The following is a 20,317-nucleotide window of genomic DNA, read 5'->3' as shown; positions in this document are numbered from 1 at the left end:
AATGTGTTTTTTTGTCTGTGGTTTTGCCTTTAAGACGATGAATTAGAAGACTTCTGGAAAGAGACAGCGTTCCGGGGGGGGGGGGGGCTCTGCCCACCGAGACACAATGTAACAGGGAGGATGCGTTCTGGGTAAGACTTTGCCGGTATCCGGTAACCGGCGCAGACAGCGGGTCCCTTCCGCATACATAGAGGCCCCGGCCTGCGCATGGTTCACAGTAAACTCTGCAGGAGGAAGCGATACATGGCGGCAGCCGCTGGGAATGCAACAAGCGAGTGATTATCTGTCTTTTTCACCCTTTTTTGTGTTTTTCTTGTAAAGGGGGCTCCGGATAGGCGTCGGACATGCCGCTCCGGGCGCACTTAACGCACTGTACACACCTTAGAGGTCTCGGACCCCATTATTCTTTCCAGGAAAGGTCCGCGCGGATATTTACTTCCTCTTCTTGTAGTCATCGCCGTCCCTGCATTCGACGGCCGACAGCGAGATCAGCATCTGGGCCGCGTAATAAGTGGCCATTATGATGGCTCTGGAGCTGGGCACCGGGAAGCAGAACTTGTTGACGGCGATCGTCAGGTCGGAGACTATGAAGAGCACGGAGCCGAGGCAGGCGGACAGCTTGGTCCACGTCCAGAGGTCGTTGCAGAGCTGGACGCCGGCTATCGCCCTCCAGCCCATGAACGAGATCAGAGCCGTGTAGACGGCCACCAGGTAAGTGAACGGGCCGGAGAGATAGGAATACAAAAAGGTGTAGAGAACGACGGAGATCAGACCCACGACGAGTCCGCTCCTCAGGTCCAGGGGTTTCATGCCGAAGGCCGAGGAATACAGGATGTGGGTGACGGCGAACATCAGCAGACCTGCAACGAGACAGAGCGTACAACTGAGACACGTACGGCGGCGCGGGCCATCACCGGTCACACGCGCGGGCCAGCGCCGGTCACACGCGCGGGCCAGCGCCATCACCGCTTACACGGGGCCATCGCCAGTCACACGCGAGGGCCATCACCGCTTACACGGGGCCATCACCGGTCACACGCGCGGGCCAGCGCCGGTCACACGTGCGGGCCATCCCCATCACCGCTTACACGGGGCCATCACCGGTCACACGTGCGGGCCATCGCCATCACCGCTTACACGGGGCCATCACCGGTCACACGTGCGGGCCATCACCGCTTACACGGGGCCATCACCGGTCACACGCCCGGGCCATCCCCATCACCGCTTACACAGGGCCATCGCCGCTTACACAGAACTGCACCGGGGTATTAAATGATTTTATTTGCAAAACAGAAAATATTAAATTATTTTTCCCCAATCTCATTAAAAATGTATTATAAACAGATATATATGTTTTTTTTTATTTTATATAGTATATTTTATAAATTTATTTATTATATAGATATATTTTTTTTATTTATTTGATGTACTTTAACATCGTACAGAAGGGACGTTTGTTTCAAAGGAGAACAAGAGGCCATAATTTTAAACTAGAGGCTCAGAGGTTTAAAAGGAATGTAAGAAAGTTTTACTCTACTGAGAGGGTGGTAGATAAGTGGAACAGCTTCCCAGCAGAAGTGGTAGAGGGTAATACAGTGAGGGGATTAAACATGCATGGGATAGACATACGGCTCCTGAATCTAAGACGAGACCAACGACTGATTAAGGTTTGAGTCGTTACAGTAGGAGGAACGGGCGACTAGACGGGGGCCGGATGGGGCCGATGAGTTCTATGTTTCTCTAGTAAAATTTTCCATTCGGAGCACGCGTCTGATTGAGACTCCGGTGGAAAAATGTTAAAACGTTATAAAAACAGACAGGAACCCAACACATTGTTTAAAATACTGATAACCAGGGGCGCTTCCCGCACGATTCTCATCGCTGGAGCGGGAACGGGACGCCAGAAAATTCCCCCAAAAAAGCAAAAAAGGTTGAAATTGAAACTTAGCCGTATCATGACAAAGGTCTTCTGTGCTATAGAGACCTGAATGAGCATTAATTCCTGCCAAATACCCCAGCTGCTGAGATCCCTCTGCCCCCCCGGCCCAGGCACCGGCCCCTCTCCTAAGGGGCTTTTATTTAACTTCCAAAATAAATGAAATAAATAAAAACGTGGGAAAAGCGTTTAATGTCAGACGCTGCTGAATGGGGCTATTGTAGGTTAGCGGCTACGAGGTCCGCGTCCAACACAAAAAGCAAACGAACGGGGTTCATTCATTCGCAAGGACATTTAACCCACTGAGAGCCGGAGGGAACATTAACCCCCTTCAGAACCTAGAAGATTAAAACTGGGCCAAAGGGTGTAGATTTTTGGTGGATTTAAACCTCTGGTCAAAAGGACTTCTGACGAGTCTTGGTTCTTAAGATTAACTCTCACTAATTACTGTATACAGTGCTGGGGGTTATATTACTGTATACAGCGCTGGGGGTTATATTACTGTATACAGCGCTGGGGGTTATATTACTGTATACAGCGCTGGGGGTTTTATTACTGTATACAGCGCTGGGGGTTATATTACTGTATACAGCGCTGGGGGTTATATTACTGTATACAGCGCTGGGGTTATATTACTGTATACAGTGCTGGGGGTTATATTACTGTATACAGTGCTGGGGGTTATATTACTGTATACAGCGCTGGGGGTTATATTACTGTATACAGCGCTGGGGGGTTATATTACTGTATACAGCGCTGGGGGTTATATTACTGTATACAGCGCTGGGGGTTATATTACTGTATACAGCGCTGGGGGGTTATATTACTGTATACAGCGCTGGGGGGTTATATTACTGTATACAGTGCTGGGGGTTATATTACTGTATACAGTGCTGGGAGTTATATTACTGTATACAGCGCTGGGGGGTATATTACTGTATACAGTGCTGGGGGTTATATTACTGTATACAGTGCTGGGGGTTATATTACTGTATACAGCGCTGGGGGTTATATTACTGTATACAGTGCTGGGGGTTATATTACTGTATACAGCGCTGGGGGGTATATTACTGTATACAGTGCTGGGGGTTATATTACTGTATACAGCGCTGGGGTTATATTACTGTATACAGCGCTGGGGGTTATTACTGTATACAGCGTTGGGGTTATATTACTGTATACAGCACTGAGGGTTATATTACTGTATACAGTGCTGGGGGTTATATTACTGTATACAGTGCTGGGGGTTATATTACTGTATACAGCGCTGGGGGTTATTACTGTATACAGCGTTGGGGTTATATTACTGTATACAGCACTGAGGGTTATATTACTGTATACAGTGCTGGGGGTTATATTACTGTATACAGCACTGAGGGTTATATTACTGTATACAGTGCTGGGGGTTATATTACTGTATACAGTGCTGGGGGTTATATTACTGTATACAGCACTGGGGGTTATATTACTGTATACAGTGCTGGGGGTTATATTACTGTATACAGCGCTGGGGGTTATTACTGTATACAGCGCTGGGGGTTATATTACTGTATACAGCGCTGGGGTTATATTACTGTATACAGCGCTGGGGGTTATATTACTGTATACAGCGCTGGGGTTATATTACTGTATACAGCGCTGGGGGTTATTACTGTATACAGCGCTGGGGGTTATTACAGACAAAGTTAGTATGTAGGAAACAGGTCGGCCCCTGAGAAGCAATTAAAACGCTATCTCCGGTGTGATATTACTGCGCGTTCTGTTACTTTGTATCGCCGGTTAATTCCTTTCACAGAAAGCTGAATTGAAAAATAATCCTGCGGGTTTAAAGATCGCCGGCGCTTTCTCCCCACTCACCGTGCACAAAGTATCCCTGTTCCTGCCAAATCAGGAAGGCATCTCCCACCGCCGAGAATATTAATCCGGCGAAAATTCTCTTGGCACTGCGGTGGCTGACGAGGAAATTTACCCCGTGGGCCAGAAGGAATACCCAGAGGCAGAAGATGGGTAAACACTTAATGAGGGCGCTGAACCAAGACGGACTCGACGTCGGAAGCCAGAGCACAAAATAAACGCAGGTGGCCTTGAAAAACGGTACCAGCTTTGGACCCTCACATTTGACCTGTTGGGGGGGAGAAAAAAAAGGGTTAAAAACACAAACTACATAAAAATACAGACTCTCTACAAACTACAAAAGGTTCTTCTCGCTATATTCAATAAGAAATATTAAATTAATTAAAAACTGTAAATTGCTCCATGAAACAATCCTAACCGTGGAGAGACGCTAATCGTTAATAAACGGGATCTGGAAACACGCCACTCACATCCGAGAACCCACCAGACCTCCGACTTACCTCCAAACTCTGGAAATTCAACCATTTTTTATAAACCCAACTCTACCCAACCAACTCCCCTCCATGATAACGATCCGGCCAAACCTTCCTATACACCCAACTGACTCCCCTCCATGATAACGATCCGGCCAAACCTTCCTATACACCCAACTGACTCCCCTCCATGATAACGATCCGGCCAAACCTTCCTATATACCCAACCGACTCCCCCTCCATGATAACGATCCGGCCAAACCTTCCTATATACCCAACCGACTCCCCCTCCATGATAACGATCCGGCCAAACCTTCCTATATACCCAACCGACTCCCCCTCCATGATAACGATCCGGCCAAACCTTCCTATATACCCAACCGACTCCCCTCCATGATAACGATCCGGCCAAACCTTCCTATATACCCAACCGACTCCCCCTCCATGATAACGATCCGGCCAAACCTTCCTATATACCCAACCGACTCCCCTCCATGATAACGATCCGGCCAAACCTTCCTATATACCCAACCGACTCCCCTCCATGGTAACGATCCGGCCAAACCTTCCTATATACCCAACCGACTCCCCCTCCATGATAACGATCCGGCCAAACCTTCCTATATACCCAACCGACTCCCCCTCCATGATAACGATCCGGCCAAACCTTCCTATATACCCAACCGACTCCCCCTCCATGATAACGATCCGGCCAAACCTTCCTATATACCCAACCGACTCCCCTCCATGATAACGATCCGGCCAAACCTTCCTATACACCCAACCGACTCCCCTCCATGATAATGATCCGGCCAAACCTTCCTATATACCCAACCGACTCCCCTCCATGATAACGATCCGGCCAAACCTTCCTATATACCCAACCGACTCCCCTCCATGATAACGATCCGGCCAAACCTTCCTATACACCCAACCGACTCCCCTCCATGATAATGATCCGGCCAAACCTTCCTATATACCCAACCGACTCCCCTCCATGATAACGATCCGGCCAAACCTTCCTATATACCCAACCGACTCCCCTCCATGATAACGATCCGGCCAAACCTTCCTATATACCCAACCGACTCCCCTCCATGGTAACGATCCGGCCAAACCTTCCTATATACCCAACCGACTCCCCCTCCATGATAACGATCCGGCCAAACCTTCCTATATACCCAACCGACTCCCCTCCATGATAACGATCCGGCCAAACCTTCCTATACACCCAACTGACTCCCCTCCATGATAACGATCCGGCCAAACCTTCCTATACACCCAACCGACTCCCCTCCATGATAATGATCCGGCCAAACCTTCCTATATACCCAACCGACTCCCCTCCATGGTAACGATCCGGCCAAACCTTCCTATACACCCAACTGACTCCCCTCCATGATAACGATCTGGCCAAACCTTCCTATACACCCAACCGACTCCCCTCCATGATAACGATCCGGCCAAACCTTCCTATACACCCAACTGACTCCCCTCCATGATAACGATCCGGCCAAACCTTCCTATATACCCAACCGACTCCCCTCCATGATAACGATCCGGCCAAACCTTCCTATACACCCAACTGACTCCCCTCCATGATAACGATCTGGCCAAACCTTCCTATACACCCAACCGACTCCCCTCCATGATAACGATCCGGCCAAACCTTCCTATATACCCAACCGACTCCCCTCCATGATAACGATCCGGCCAAACCTTCCTATACACCCAACTGACTCCCCTCCATGATAACGATCCGGCCAAACCTTCCTATGGTGTATTTGGTAACATTCTATTCCAGCCAAGCCAAGCCATTCCACCCACTAAGTGCTTCTTGGCTCTGCCTGAATTCTCCACCTTTTTCCACCATGTTGGGCATCCGGTCACCCTGCCAGACTTAAGCTTAATTCGACGACCCGATCCGTTAGGTAAAGAGTCCTGTATCATTATGGAACGACAGTTCTGAATATTTAACGTGTATTTCAAAAATAAACAACCATATACAGAACCGGTCTTATAAATGGTTCTCAAAGTAAATGAGCGATACCATCAAGTGATAATCAACACCAAATTCCGTCATCTCCAATCACGCGGCCGCGTACTGCGAGTAATGAGAAATCATATCACGCCGCTTCCTGCGTCTACGGTCCCACAGATCCACTAAATCCACCGTCTCTCAAATTATATGGACGCAGGTACCCTCCAAAAGGTGTGGGAATCAGCATAAACTAACTCTAGATGCCTTCACGCTTTCCTGACAAGTATATTCATGTCTGCGGCTGGAACCAACGCCTTTACACCCATACCAGTTAAAATATCACAACAGTTTGACTCACGATGTGACCCTCAAAGATTCCAGCACAAAAATATTATTCCGTAAACCCGAATCTAGCCGGTGTTACCCACTTTTGAGTGAACATTGATCTGACGACAAGCTATTGAGACTCTTCTTGGTTGGATGACCTTCTAAAAGTCACTGGCCATCTAGAAGTTAGGGTAACCACAACATGCCCACCAGAGAAGACCACCTAGAACCTAGAAGACCTCCTACATCTACCACCAGACCAGAAGTAGATAAAGATTCCCTATTACTGTCCTATAGCTTATCAATTTGCCATTAGCCCAGGAATTGCCCCAACTTCCCTGCAACCTATTACGTCCCACACATTAGTTCCGTTCAACGTTGAACGTCTAGGACGCCCCCAGAACATCTAACCATTCAGCTCTGGAGACCCCACCATGTGGTTCCTCTAAGTTTTGCTAAATTCAGAGTTTAAGGACTTTTTCTTGGAATTCAAATACTTTGCATTCCGACTCCTTAATCTTCTTGACACTTTTCTTTCTTTTACTTAATACTTTATTAGCGGGGGGGGGCAAGGACGGAGGCATTTTGGGGTTTTTTCTCAGCATTTCGGGTCACGCGTTTAACGCGGTGGAACAAAGAGAACGTTCATAAAACTTGACAGAAATACTAATTAAATCGTGTTAACAAGCATGAGGGCTAACGAGTCACGGTAATGATCCTAAGCAGGTTCAGACTCGCCTGGGTCTCCAGGAGGAAATACCCCCCAGGATTTCTCTCGGTTGACTTTGGTCCAGAATTCCAGATATCACAGCAGAGGACAGTCTTATAGACAGCATTTCCACCCTCCCTGGATTCTTCCTGTACTCCTTCTCTTCTTTCGCACTGGTGGCACTTTCATATGTTCCTAACGACCGCACATGCGCAAGACTCCGGTTCTGATGGCTTCCATGGGTCATGTTCTACCTGAACCAGTGGTGGTTGGGTGGGAACTGGTGAGGAACCTTTCCAAGATCTACTCCTGAGAGTTAATGGAAAAGTGATGAACATTGTGATTGTCCCAGTAACCCGCTGGGGATCTAACAATCCGACCAGTATACCCATTAGAAGAATAATCACGTCAAAGGGTTCGGGCCACGGCAGGAGAGGACTGAGGAGATAAGGTGGGTTGGTCTTCTAAGCCGTTTCCAACAAGTACGACAATATTTGAAGTTCAGGAACGAGCTGAGCAATTAGCTTAATGGTTTTATCAAGAGGACAGCCTGGAAAGCCGAGCGTCACAATGGCTGGATGCCGGCCAAGCTCCTAAAATTTCCTCCTGATAAGTCAAAGTGCCGCGTATCAGCCGCGCCGTGTTTACCAGCGCAGGAGATTCGTTAGCCGAGGTGGTACATTAAGAGTTTTTGCGGTGGGCATGCGCAGACACGCTGCTTTCTCGCTGCAATGGGGATCATGTGATGCTGGACAGACCAAAACAAGTCAGTAAAAACCCAATTTTACAGCACGGAGAAACGCGTCGGTGCTAAACGAGGAAATGAATTATAGTCTTAGGACAAAGTACAATGGAGCGGCAACTCATCTGCCCGAGTTATGTGCGGCAGATCGGCCCCATTCAGCCCCCGTCTAGTCTGCCCGTTTCTCCTGCTGTAAAGACTCAGTCGTTGGTCTCGTCTTAGATTCAGGAGCCGTATGCCTATCCCACACATGTTTAATACCCTCACTGTATTACCCTCTACCACTTCTGCTGGGAGGCAGTTCCATATTACATTCGCTTTTCCATGCATGGAATTTTACTTGATTTCAACCTTCGACTGCAAATTATTTTTCAACTCAGCATGACTCAACTCGGTCACAGCGAGTAGCCGGCGTTCAGTCTGATTGTGTTATCAGCGGATGTATTAGAGGGCTGGAGGTCAGAGACATTACCCCCCCCCCCCGCACACACCCCCATACTCATATTCTTATCTGGACACACGGTTTGTTTACTTTCTCTGTTCTTTCTTTTTCCCTAAAATATAAATTTATTAAAATTAGGTTTAGAAATTAAGGCTCAAACTCTTATACTTGTGCTAGAAACCTAGAACCTGTCGGCAGATCGGCCCCATTCGGCCCCCGCCTAGTCGCCCGTTTCTCCTGCTCTAAAGAGTCAAACCTTAATCAGTCGTTGGTCCCGTCTTAGATTCAGGAGCCGTACGTCTATCCCATGCATGTTTAATACCTCACTGTATTACCCTCTACCACTTCTGCTGGGAGGCTGTTCCACTTATCTACCGCCTTCTCTTTCACATTTACTAAGAAAAAAAACTCACTGCACTCCATCCTAATCTCCTGGACAGTTAATAAAATGTATTTTGAGACAAGAGGCTTCACTGAAAAAGCTCAAAGCTGCTCAGATAAAACTCTCCATCGATCTGATCTGGTGGGTTCCATCTCCTGTGACTTCAGCGACGACCTGGTTCTGGGTCATCACCACGTTACATCCTACTGAGACCATCTGCACTCAGTAAATGAGTATAAGCTGAACCCAGCGGGGTCTGAGGAAGGTCCACTCATGGTAGGAACCCCACCAGTCTTTTGATGGCCAATCTTGGTCGCTCTGGACCATCGGTGGAGATCTCTCCCAACCTCTCCTGTCCCCACAGAAGTCTACTTGGCCTTCCGAATCACAAGGTAACATTTTTGTTGATGTTGCAGTATCTATCGTGACTTTGTTACCATTGCGGTGAGAATCTGATGATGACAACATGTTTGGAGTCCTAAAACGGAGGACTCTGGGTCACTGCGGTCCTCCCCGTCTATCTATGCAGGAGGGGAAACTGTGCCAAAGGGCGAACTGCCATTTCTCAATGCGGATCTCGTCACGTGAATGGAGATCGTCTTCTACATTTCCAAGGTGCTAAATTAACTCCTTCATTTCCTCTCTCGCCCCGCTAGTGAGCTATTTAGAGAAGAAGACTTTGCAGAATCTTAGGGTCAAGTCCTGAGATGACCTTCTTACTCAAATGCTGTTTAGAGCACGGGTAACATGCACAACGAGCCCCCCAAAGGTCTCCGGCCATCCGTAGGCGAGCAAAAACATTTAAGACGGTGTCCAATCGCCATAGCAACCAATGGAATGGTCTAACCAGCAGTGAAATTCCACTGGTTGCTATGGTGATAAGACACCTGGTTAATTTTTGGATCAAAGTATTTTTAATGCAAAGCCCCCCCCCCCAGTTATGCAGGTGAGCACTCAAGGGGTTAAAAGTCTAACTCTTGAACTTCCATACGGGATTTGTCCGTAATCCTTCTGCACACCGAGACGCCCGCCACAGTGGCGGTGGCGTACAAACAGTGTTGTATTTCTAACACAAGGGGAGATGTTTGCAGGTTAATGTATTGACCTATTATAGTGTTCTGGCACTTAAAGGGTTAATCGCTGTATAATACTCTGTGTGGGTAAAGCCCTCCCCGGGGCAGGACTGCAGATCAGCACAAAAACACACATGTCACGGAGTCACGTGTCTGATGTTTTCAAATGTGAGACACAACAGACAACAAAGCACAGCCAAAGAACACAATGCACAGCCAACACAACACACAGCCAAAGCACACAATATACATCCCGACACAACACACAGCCAATAACACAATATACATCCAGACACAATGCACAGCCAATAACACAACACACACAATGCATCCTGATACAACGCTCATCCAACACAATACATGACAAGTCAAAATGCAAAAATACAGCACACTGCCAAACAAACAATACGTTACAGAATAAAACACAAAATATGACAGGTTACACAATTTCTTCCAACAATAGACAATACTAAGTAAAGCTCACAATGCAAAGTCAGGGCACAAAGTGCTGAGGAATACACCTGACACAATGTGATGCCCACATACCCAGCACCCAGGACACTGCCACACTCCACAGCGATACACAACACATACTACACAGCACCAACCACCAGACAACACACAAAGGGCATAAAAAACAGTACACACACTGGGCTCACCCACTGCGCCAAATAGATGGGGGCATCACACAGCCCCCCCCCATATACACACAATGTACACACACAGCCCCTCCACACACAGCACCCCCCACCACCACAGTGTACACACACAGACTCCCCACACAATGTACACAAACAGCCCCCCCCACACACAGCCCCCCACACAGTGTACACAAACATCCCCCCACACACACATAGCGTACACACACAGCCCCCCCACATATACACACACACAGCCCCCCAAACACACACATACACACACAGCCCCCCCCCATATACACACAATGTACACACACAGCCCCTCCACACACAGCACCCCCCACCACCACAGTGTACACACACAGACTCCCCACACAATGTACACAAACAGCCCCCCCCACACACAGCCCCCCACACAGTGTACACAAACATCCCCCCACACACACATAGCGTACACACACAGCCCCCCCACATATACACACACACAGCCCCCCAAACACACACATACACACACAGCCCCCCAACACACACAGCGCCCCCCCCCCCCAACACACAGCCCCCTGCACATTGCTAGACAGACAGGGGGTAGTGACCGCTGGGAAACTCCCATCACTCAGCGGCTTTAGGGACGGATCTGAGCAATGTGCAGGGCTTATCATGGGGGGCATTGTCTGATACCCCTGGCATGTGCCCCCTGTGCTGCTGGCACCCCGCATTCTGCCCTGTTTACCCCGATGGAATGTAAATAATCTGATACTCACCACAGTGACTGGAGACACCATGTCTGCGGCTGACGCGTGATCCCGGAGTGTCCCCGGTGCCGGTGTGTGCCTATGGCGTGTCCCCGGTCCCGGTGTGTATCCCCGGTGTGCCGTCCCGATCCCTCCGGATCCCGGCTGCGGATTGTTATTGTATTCTATTTTAGAATGCGGAGACGTCACGGAGGGCGGGGCTTGCAGCTTCAGCTTTTCAGTTGTACATCTGTTAACCCGTTTCATGCCGCAATTCTGCGAGAGACCCAGCTATGCCAGTGCCCACTGCATGTGATACCCTGACTGTACACCCAGTGCCCACTGCATGTGATACCCAGCCTGTATACCCAGTGCCCACTGCATACAATACCCAGCCTGTATATCCAGTGCCCATTGCATGTGATACCCAGCCTGTATATCCAGTGCCCACTGCATGTGATACCCTGACTGTACACCCAGTGCCCACTGCATGTGATACCCAGCCTGTATACCCAGTGCCCACTGCATACAATACCCAGCCTGTATACCCAGTGCCCACTGCATGTGATACCCAGCCTGTATACCCAGTGCCCACTGCATGTGATACCCAGCCTGTATACCCAGTGCCCACTGCATACAATACCCAGCCTGTATACCCAGTGCCCACTGCATACAATACCCAGCCTGTATACCCAGTGCCCACTGCATGTGATACCCAGCCTGTATACCCAGTGCCCACTGCATACAATACCCAGCCTGTATACCCAGTGCCCACTGCATACAATACCCAGCCTGTATACCCAGTGCCCACTGCATGTGATACCCAGCCTGTATACCCAGTGCCCACTGCATACAATACCCAGCCTGTATACCCAGTGCCCACTGCATACAATACCCAGCCTGTATACCCAGTGCCCACTGCATGTGATACCCAGCCTGTATACCCAGTGCCCACTGCATACAATACCCAGCCTGTATATCCAGTGCCCATTGCATGTGATACCCAGCCTGTATATCCAGTGCCCACTGCATACAATACCCAGCCTGTATATCCAGTGCCCATTGCATGTGATACCCTGACTGTACACCCAGTGCCCACTGCATGTGATACCCAGCCTGTATACCCAGTGCCCACTGCATGTGATACCCTGACTGTACTCATCTCCTCCTACCCAGGAACACAGAGCCAAACATGTGGCTGCTCGGGCCCTGCCTCTGTATAGCACCATCAGGCAAATACAAGATGCCCCCTTTATCACATCCTGAGAGTCTGCAACGATTCCATGCAGTAAATAAAAAAAACATGCCACAAAGAGGAAAATTCACATTTCCCTATTTATATACCCCGTCCAGGGCTAGACCGATGATCACAGAGCAGTCATGGCACTTTAAGGCCAGCTGCCGCCTAATAACAAAGGTCGTTTTTATGCTCATGCAGCATATCCAGCCACCGGCCACACACTGCCGCACCAGATCGGCCTCTGCAGCAGCAGATCGGGTCACTGTGTGGCTCTGCCCGCTGAGCCCGTCGGGCCTGACCCTGTCTAATACCCCTGGATGAAGAGGGTCACCCATAACAGTCTCACCACGACAGTTCGAGGAATAGCCGGATAGTCGCATCCTACGTCATGACGAGCTCCCTGCCCTGGAAGACAAATTACTGAAGGATTTTGTCTGTAAAACTCAGAATTTTTATTAAATTAAATAAAATCTAGCGCTGATAGGAGGCCTTGTCGGATGTTGATTTAAACAATGTATTGTAAACATCAATGTCCTTCAAACCAGTAGAAGGGGACACTGGAGAAACAAACATCAAGGTCTAATATAGCCTTTACCCCTTTGTTAATGGAACCGGTTCCCATAATTACCAGTACCCCTTTATCTAAAAGCCAATGTAGACATTGGCCAACATCCAACATGGCCTCCAGGATCAGACCAATTCTAGGAGAGGGCAGAACATACGTTGAATTAATAAATGCCATCATTCAGACATCACTTACCCAACTACTCACAAAATTACCACCTCGTGCCCATTCTATAGGTACCATGCATCATAATCCTAATCTAGCAATAACAGGCGAGGTCATGAAGACCACGTTTGTGATGGGCTTGTACAGGAACCATGGTCTCTTCTAATTAGCCAATTGATTAATAAGATAATTAACTGCCTATCGATGTTGGGTTCCAATATAGTTTTACCCTAAAGGGGTCATAAGAGGAATCCAACCCCTAACATATTCTTCTGCCGCTGTCGGGAACATTTAACTCTTTCCGAGGAAGATCTCTACCAGCTTCACAAAGCAGCGTCAGCCATGGGCAGCCTAGGCATTCGGCTTAGCTGGAGAGAGTCTGGGTTTTCACGGTCGAGAACCTCACAGTTTAACCAGGTTTGGTCAATTCAATTCTCGCTCCTCCTTTTCGAAGTTGCCACAACACATCAGATTCCATCTGGCCCACTCAATAAATGACTGGAGAGAGATATTTACTAAAGTCAGGTCAAGATGGATACCTCCTCTGTAAAGGTGATGGATCTTCAAAATGACCCCGGAAATCGACATTTTATAGTCATGTTAAGTTCTGTTTATCAGGAAAGATGGTGGTTGACCTGCCCACGTTATAAATCCATTAGCAATGACCACTGCCTGGCCAAGGTGGCATCACGTCGCGTCACGGCCCATATTCCGTGGTTTGGTGTGAGGCTGTGTCCGCGTAAAGACCTGGCCACGTTTTTTGTGGCACAACAGACATTGACGAAGGTCCTATTGTCACTACAATGCCCACCAAACAATCCTGGAACAATCCTTCCAGGAGAAAAAACAATGTCACGGTCTGAAGAATACCCAATTATGAGATATTTCTTCTGGAAGAAGACACAATAAGCTTCTTGGTGGACAGGAGAATGAGCAGACCAGGCGGGTTAATGGGCCCTGATTTGCCCATCATATTCTGTGTTTTTAGGTCCCAAGGGCAGACAGAGGAAGAAAAACGCCAAGGTTGCTGATGGTAATCAATATGGAGCTATTCCTGGCGAGTGATATCGACTTTAACTCTCCCGCTGCTGGGAAGGAGCCAGGAATTGATAGCAAGCTGATCCAGAAGGGAATGGGTTGCAAAGGTTCCAGAATACAGCAAATGATCTATAAAACCACTTAAAAACCCAAATTCAAAAAAAATATATCTGTTGCTACATTGCCTATTAAGATAAAATCAGGTCTCTCTGAATGAAGAATTTCTTATTTGTAAACCGTGAGGTTTTATTTCTAGGTGGTGGGTCTTGTACCAGCTTTCTGGAGGTCTGCACCCAATGGGGGCTGCTTGGTCTGCCTGGTGCTATAAAGGGTTGTATTCACTAAATAGTGCAAAGTGATGACAGACCTGGAGGACCAGGGAAGAGACACTGTGTGTTGCCAGCTGGATTTTGGCAGGGTGAGCCCCTAAGTCTCTGGGTTTTTACCCCGGTCTATGGGTGCCAGGGTGAATTGGCAGATTCTCAGGGTCACACGGTTTTGAGGTGACTTCTTCCTATTCTCATCTGATTTAATGATATCCTTTTCTTACTGCTATATCACAACTGAAATCCCTGCTTGAAAACAGGTGACTTCATTCACAATGCCTTTAACTCCTGACAAGTCATGGTTTCCATAAGGACCGTTACAACTATTTGGTTGCCCCTCAAACAAAAAACTTGGGCTGTTAAAGGGTTATATCTGAACCTTAAAGTTCCAAGGTTTGCCGGGATTCGGGGTGCTACCTGTATTGTCGCACCCCTATAATGAACCCTGAGTGTTGCTGAACCCCATTCTTGGTCTCCTGTTCTTCAGACTGATAGAAACACTCTGCATTATATATATATATATATATATATATTTATTATATATTATTAGTTAATTATTAGTTATTATATATTTATTTATTATTGTTATTCATTTATTTATTATTTTTTTTGAATGATTTTTGTATTTTATTAAATTCCAAATTTTACACAGAACAATTGATCTTTTTGTACTCGACTGGCAATTTTGTCTGCCTCGCCAAGGCTTCTAAAACTCTGCTGAATTCTCCGGATCTCTCGAATTTGATATATCTATCCTTTGGTATATCTAAGCTATTATGTCCAGCTCTTGGGAATGCTATCGGCTGCAGTGCAGAACAGGAGATCATTATGTGCTTCGCCGAGAGCCTGCGCTGCGCCCGAGAAACCTAATCCTCGAATTTGTCTTTCGTGCACGGATCCCACTACAGTTTTACTTATTTTGGACAAAGAACTTCCAAGAGGACATACAATAATGTCTAATTCTTGGGGGGGGGGGGGGGGGTTGTATCACCGCTGCTCCTTGAACAACAATAATAGTGAATTGTTTTGATGACCCAAATATTCTGTTTTTGCTAATGGTGGCCAAAAAAGAGCACCACCCAAAATAATGACAGTTTATGTTTTTTATGCATCGGATTATGAATAATTAGGACTTCGCACTGTGTGGGATCATAAGCCAAGGTGACGTTACTTTTCACGGAAATACATTACGGATTGAATCATTGCGTGATTACTGGTACTGCGGTATATGTTTCGGAACTCTTAGCCAATATTAAAAAAACATTTAAAATAATGTGTTTCTGGTAACCATGGAAACCTGCATTCTACAAGATCTGGAGGTATCCATCAGCTGACCCTGCTCTAGAGGCCAAAAGGTGCTCTAGTGATAACATAATACCCCAAAATACAACATGCCACCCGAATGGCCAATCCGTCAAATAATGTATCTTTGCAATATTTTAATATCAGGTGCATTGTACAAAAAAGGACAATATATTCAAGTTCCGATTATCATTAAATATTGTATTTTCTATGTTTATTTCATTGATAAATATATTAATATATTATTTATATTATATAGATATATATATATTCATATTTAATATTTTACCACTTTATATGTACACTATAATATATTTTATTTATGAATTAATAAATATATAGAACTTTATTAATATATTAATTATACATTATACACACACATATATATATATATATATATATATATATGAAATAGAGGAATATATATATATATATATATATATATATAAAATAGAGGAATATATATTCATATCTAATATTTTGCCACTTTATACTTACACTATACGGTAATATAAGATTAAGGAAAATTCCATAATATCCCTATAAATCTGTAAAAAATGTAGCATTACAATGGAACGTCCTTTACAGAAGGATAATTTAAAGCTGGCGCGACTCTAAATAAATACATTTTTATTTTTATTGTAAATATTTTTCATTAAATACTGTTGCTTTGGTAAATAAACATTTTCCTTCTGTTCTTTGTGTCTAAACATTGTATCCATTCATAAATCCTATTCAGGGATACGATGTCATAGGGTAGGTGCGTTCTGCGGTGATGCGATGGAGCCACAGCGTGCCGCAGTCTGCCCCGTCTCCGCAGTGGAACTCACTAAGTGATTGGAACCAGGTATATACAGCATGCGCGACGCCTGCTATGGAAAAGAGCGCTGCGGGATTTGAGACTCCACGAGATATCTGCATGTCGATTAAATTATCCTCTCCACGGGGACTAATATGACATATTTGCTTGAATACATCGTCTATTCATTTGCAGGAGGCCTTTGTTTACGTGCGTACTGTAACCCTCCAGGGCCGGGAGAATACATTAGCAATGACTCAAAAGTGAACAATGGGTTTTCTCGTAACGAGAGTCCGGTAGCTCGGAGTCACCACCCGCTCGAAGACAGAGGGTTCATTAATGAGGTCGGACAGCAGGCATGACATCATAAAGGCTGAAATAATCCGGTGACGATATCCAGTAGGGTCCTGCTGGGGGTGACAACCTACCTGGAAAGGTCGGTGGTTGAAGGATATCGGTATCTTTCCTTGTCGTCAGATCGGCCCCCATTCGGCCCCCATCCAGTCGGCCGTTTCTCCTGCTGTAAAGACTCAAACCTTAATCAGTCGTTGGTCTCATCTTAGATTCAGGAGCCGTATGTCTATCCCATGCATGTTTAATACCCTCACTGTATTACCCTGTATTCTAATACAGGGTAATAAGAGGCATAACGTTCTCTCCTCCCTGACCCCTAAACCGCATGTATAGTCAAAGCGTAGCATGCATATAGCGAAATGACGGTCGTATGGAGCTTTGCTTCTTGTGGCACAGTGTCTGATGCCTATTTATTTAGGGAATCCAGCCTCAAAGGTGCTGCAATGGCAACCGTATGGATGCACCTCAGAAGGTGCGTAGCCAATGACATCATCTCTGCACTACAGGATATCTGCTACATTGTAGGAAGTATCGGAAATCATGAAAAAATACTGAAAAGTAAAAGTTGCTTTAATAAAATGCATTCTGGGGCTTTTTTTTTATTTATTTTTTTAAATGTAGGTACGCGGCTAGGGTGACCACAACCGCTTAAAATCGGGAAACTTAAAATCATCCTGGCCCTGCAGGGAGCATCTGTTATAACACATAAACGTCCAATCATTCCTGTTAATATTTGATGATACGAGCGATGGAATCCTGCGTTATAGTGTATCAGGACAGCCAATAAATCTAACTATAGATAATTTATTACTACTTTCTTTATTAAATGCACGTTTTACCCAACATGACCCTTTATTAATATTTTCACCCAGAAAGCCCTCAGACGAGGAATCCACCTGATCGCACGCCCTTCTATTTTCGGAACTGTATGTCTAACCGTTGAAATATCTCTACTTCCCTTTCTTTGCGAAATCGCGGTCGTCACGCGCAGCTCCACCGCCGTTTTAGGGGATGATTTCGCATTTTAACGTAATCATCCGCTGACAGATGATTTTTGCAAGGAATGCGGTGTGTCAGCGTTATAAAAACCCTGGCGGGGTCATCCGAGACCAGTGTTGGTTATTGTGCTGTAAAGTACGGGGACTCCGAGAATGATCCGAATGGGGGAAGGGCGCTATAAAAAAAAAAAAAAAAAAAAAAAAAGTGATTTTTGTGCAAAGTTGGTCCTATCACCAAAACAACCACAAGAATGGTTCTAACATTCTATCTGTTGCTATGGTGATAACACTGCTTCTGCTGTAGTCCTCATTATTCATACTCCACCTACACTACTGATATGCTATTGAATAAATGCGTAGATATTAGTTTCATGCTTATCATATCTCTAGATTGTAAGCTTGCGAGCCGAGCCCTCTCTGCCTAACGAATCAGCTTGTCCTAGTTCTAGTTTCGTCAGACCTCTTGAATATATGATCTGTAAGAAGCGCAGCGTAAACTGTTGGCGCTATATATCTAAAAGGTAATAACAAAAAAAAATAATATTTATTTATATAGCGCCACCATATTCAGCGGTGCTGTACCATGGGATATTATATAGCACTGTAAGTGAGATCTTTTCTATGAAGAGTGCAACAGTTACAAATAAAATTAAAATTCATTAAAATAAATGAATTAAAAGCATTTTACCTCCTGTATTTAAATACATTTTATTTCATGTTAGAAAAGTATTACCGTATTATCCGCTATTGAGCGCCCCCTGGTGGCCAATGAACAAAACAGGACAAGTAAAAGAATCTTGCATTTTTTTTACATTTAATTTAAAGATTAATTTAAAAATAAATAATATTTAAGGTCACTTTGCATTTCTATTAAGCATTTCAGTGGAAGACCATTAGTATCGAGTACTTAATATTAGTATATATTGCTGCTTCACAGTCTTGATTCTATTCCATGAGATAACATATGTCGCTGTTTTGTTTTTTTATTTCTACCCCAATTTATGTAAAAAAAAAAAAGGTGCGAGTCAATCAGTTGCTATGAATTTATCACCAGCAGTAGAATCCAGCCTTGAAAGTGCTGCAATGGCAACCGTATGGCCGCCCCCCAGGAGGTGTGCAGCCAATGACATCATCTCTGCACTATATAATTTCTGCTACATTGTAGGAAGTATCAATTACTGAATGAAAAAATACTGAAAAGTAAAATTTGCTTTAATAAAATGGCTTCATGGGGCTTTTATTTCTTTATTTTTTTTTTAAAGTAGGGTGACTACAACCGCTTAAAATCAGGGAACTTATAACAGATGCTCGCTGCAGGGTCCGGGGGGGAAGAATCATTCCTGTTAATATTTTATGATACATGTGATAGAATCTGCCGTTATAATGGATCAAATTCATATAGCAAAAAAAAAAAATGTCAGAGATTAAACAATAGACAGAAAATAGGCAAAAATTCACAATACCCCCCAAAAATCTAAAACAGCAGAATATATTTTCCAAAATCGTTCAGTTTTGCGTCCTCTTCACTACTTTTTACACGATATGCAAAATGTTCACATCCGAGGCAGGAGTCTCATAGCGTGAAGCTCGGGTTAAACTAAAAAAAAAATAGTCCCAAAGGGCGTAAGACTGAAAACGCGCCGGGCGGCAGCTGCAGATTCGAAAGTATCAAAAGAAAGAGTTTCGGTGGATTTGCATGCGGACTGCGAGCCCTTTAAAGGGTTAACGCACAACACAGCCAGTGACGTCTCAATGGGTCGCTTAAAAGGTCACTGATTTCCTCTGGCCCACTAACAAGCCTCCCCACTGTCTCGCTTTGTGCAGGACAGTCCTGATTTTGCCTCTATATCCGCAGCACAGGTAGAGCTCCGCGGGAGAGCGGGATTCGGAGAGTGTATACAGTGCATGTGCTGCCACTCTACTTCCCAAGCTCCGCCCCCCTGTATCCCGATTCGCCGAGGTTCGAAGTTGGGAGGTATGCAGTATGTAGGGAAGTGATGAGCAGGTACAGCCTTCATATGATGCGTTAAAAGGCGCTACGTGCATTTATGATATGATGTCATATCCTGGGGCTCAGAAGAAGTCATGGCACAGAGGAGGAGACCGCCTTAGGCCGGGAGAAATCGGCCACTGAGCACGGAAGTTGCTTTCTGCGCGAGGCATCCGCGTTCCACGTTCAGTATTCGTGTTTATGAGAACTCAGAATGTTCGTTAAATTGTTAAAACACTAATAAGAAGACAA

General features: G+C 45.7%; 1 protein-coding gene across 1 annotated transcript; it reads right to left on the bottom strand.

Annotated features, from left to right (window-relative positions):
- Nucleotides 1-432: 432 nt before the first annotated feature.
- Nucleotides 433-11,339, bottom strand: LOC149275716 (lysoplasmalogenase TMEM86A-like). Its single transcript, XM_089504423.1, has 3 exons — nt 11,319-11,339; nt 3,794-4,058; nt 433-860 (listed from the first exon to the last, which is right to left on the bottom strand). The coding sequence occupies exons 1-3, from the start codon at nt 11,337-11,339 to the stop codon at nt 433-435; spliced, it is 714 nt and encodes a 237-aa protein (XP_089360549.1).
- Between the last annotated feature and the right edge of the window lie 8,978 nt (nt 11,340-20,317).

This window comes from Sceloporus occidentalis, unplaced genomic scaffold (assembly GCF_023333645.1).
Source record: "Sceloporus occidentalis isolate IW3139 unplaced genomic scaffold, rSceOcc1.0.p SCAF_270, whole genome shotgun sequence".
NCBI lineage: Eukaryota > Metazoa > Chordata > Lepidosauria > Squamata > Phrynosomatidae > Sceloporus > Sceloporus occidentalis.
Note: the sequence above shows the minus strand (reverse complement) of the source record. Positions and strands in the feature narration are given on the sequence as shown.

Coding starts and splice junctions, on each gene's coding strand:
- LOC149275716 (XM_089504423.1), bottom strand. CDS start 11,339: ATGGTGTCTCCAGTCACTGTG. Junction 4,059..11,318: donor TGGTGTCTCCAGTCACTGTG/GTGAGTATCAGA, acceptor CCCCCCCAACAG/GTCAAATGTGAGGGTCCAAA. Junction 861..3,793: donor ACAGGGATACTTTGTGCACG/GTGAGTGGGGAG, acceptor GTCTCGTTGCAG/GTCTGCTGATGTTCGCCGTC.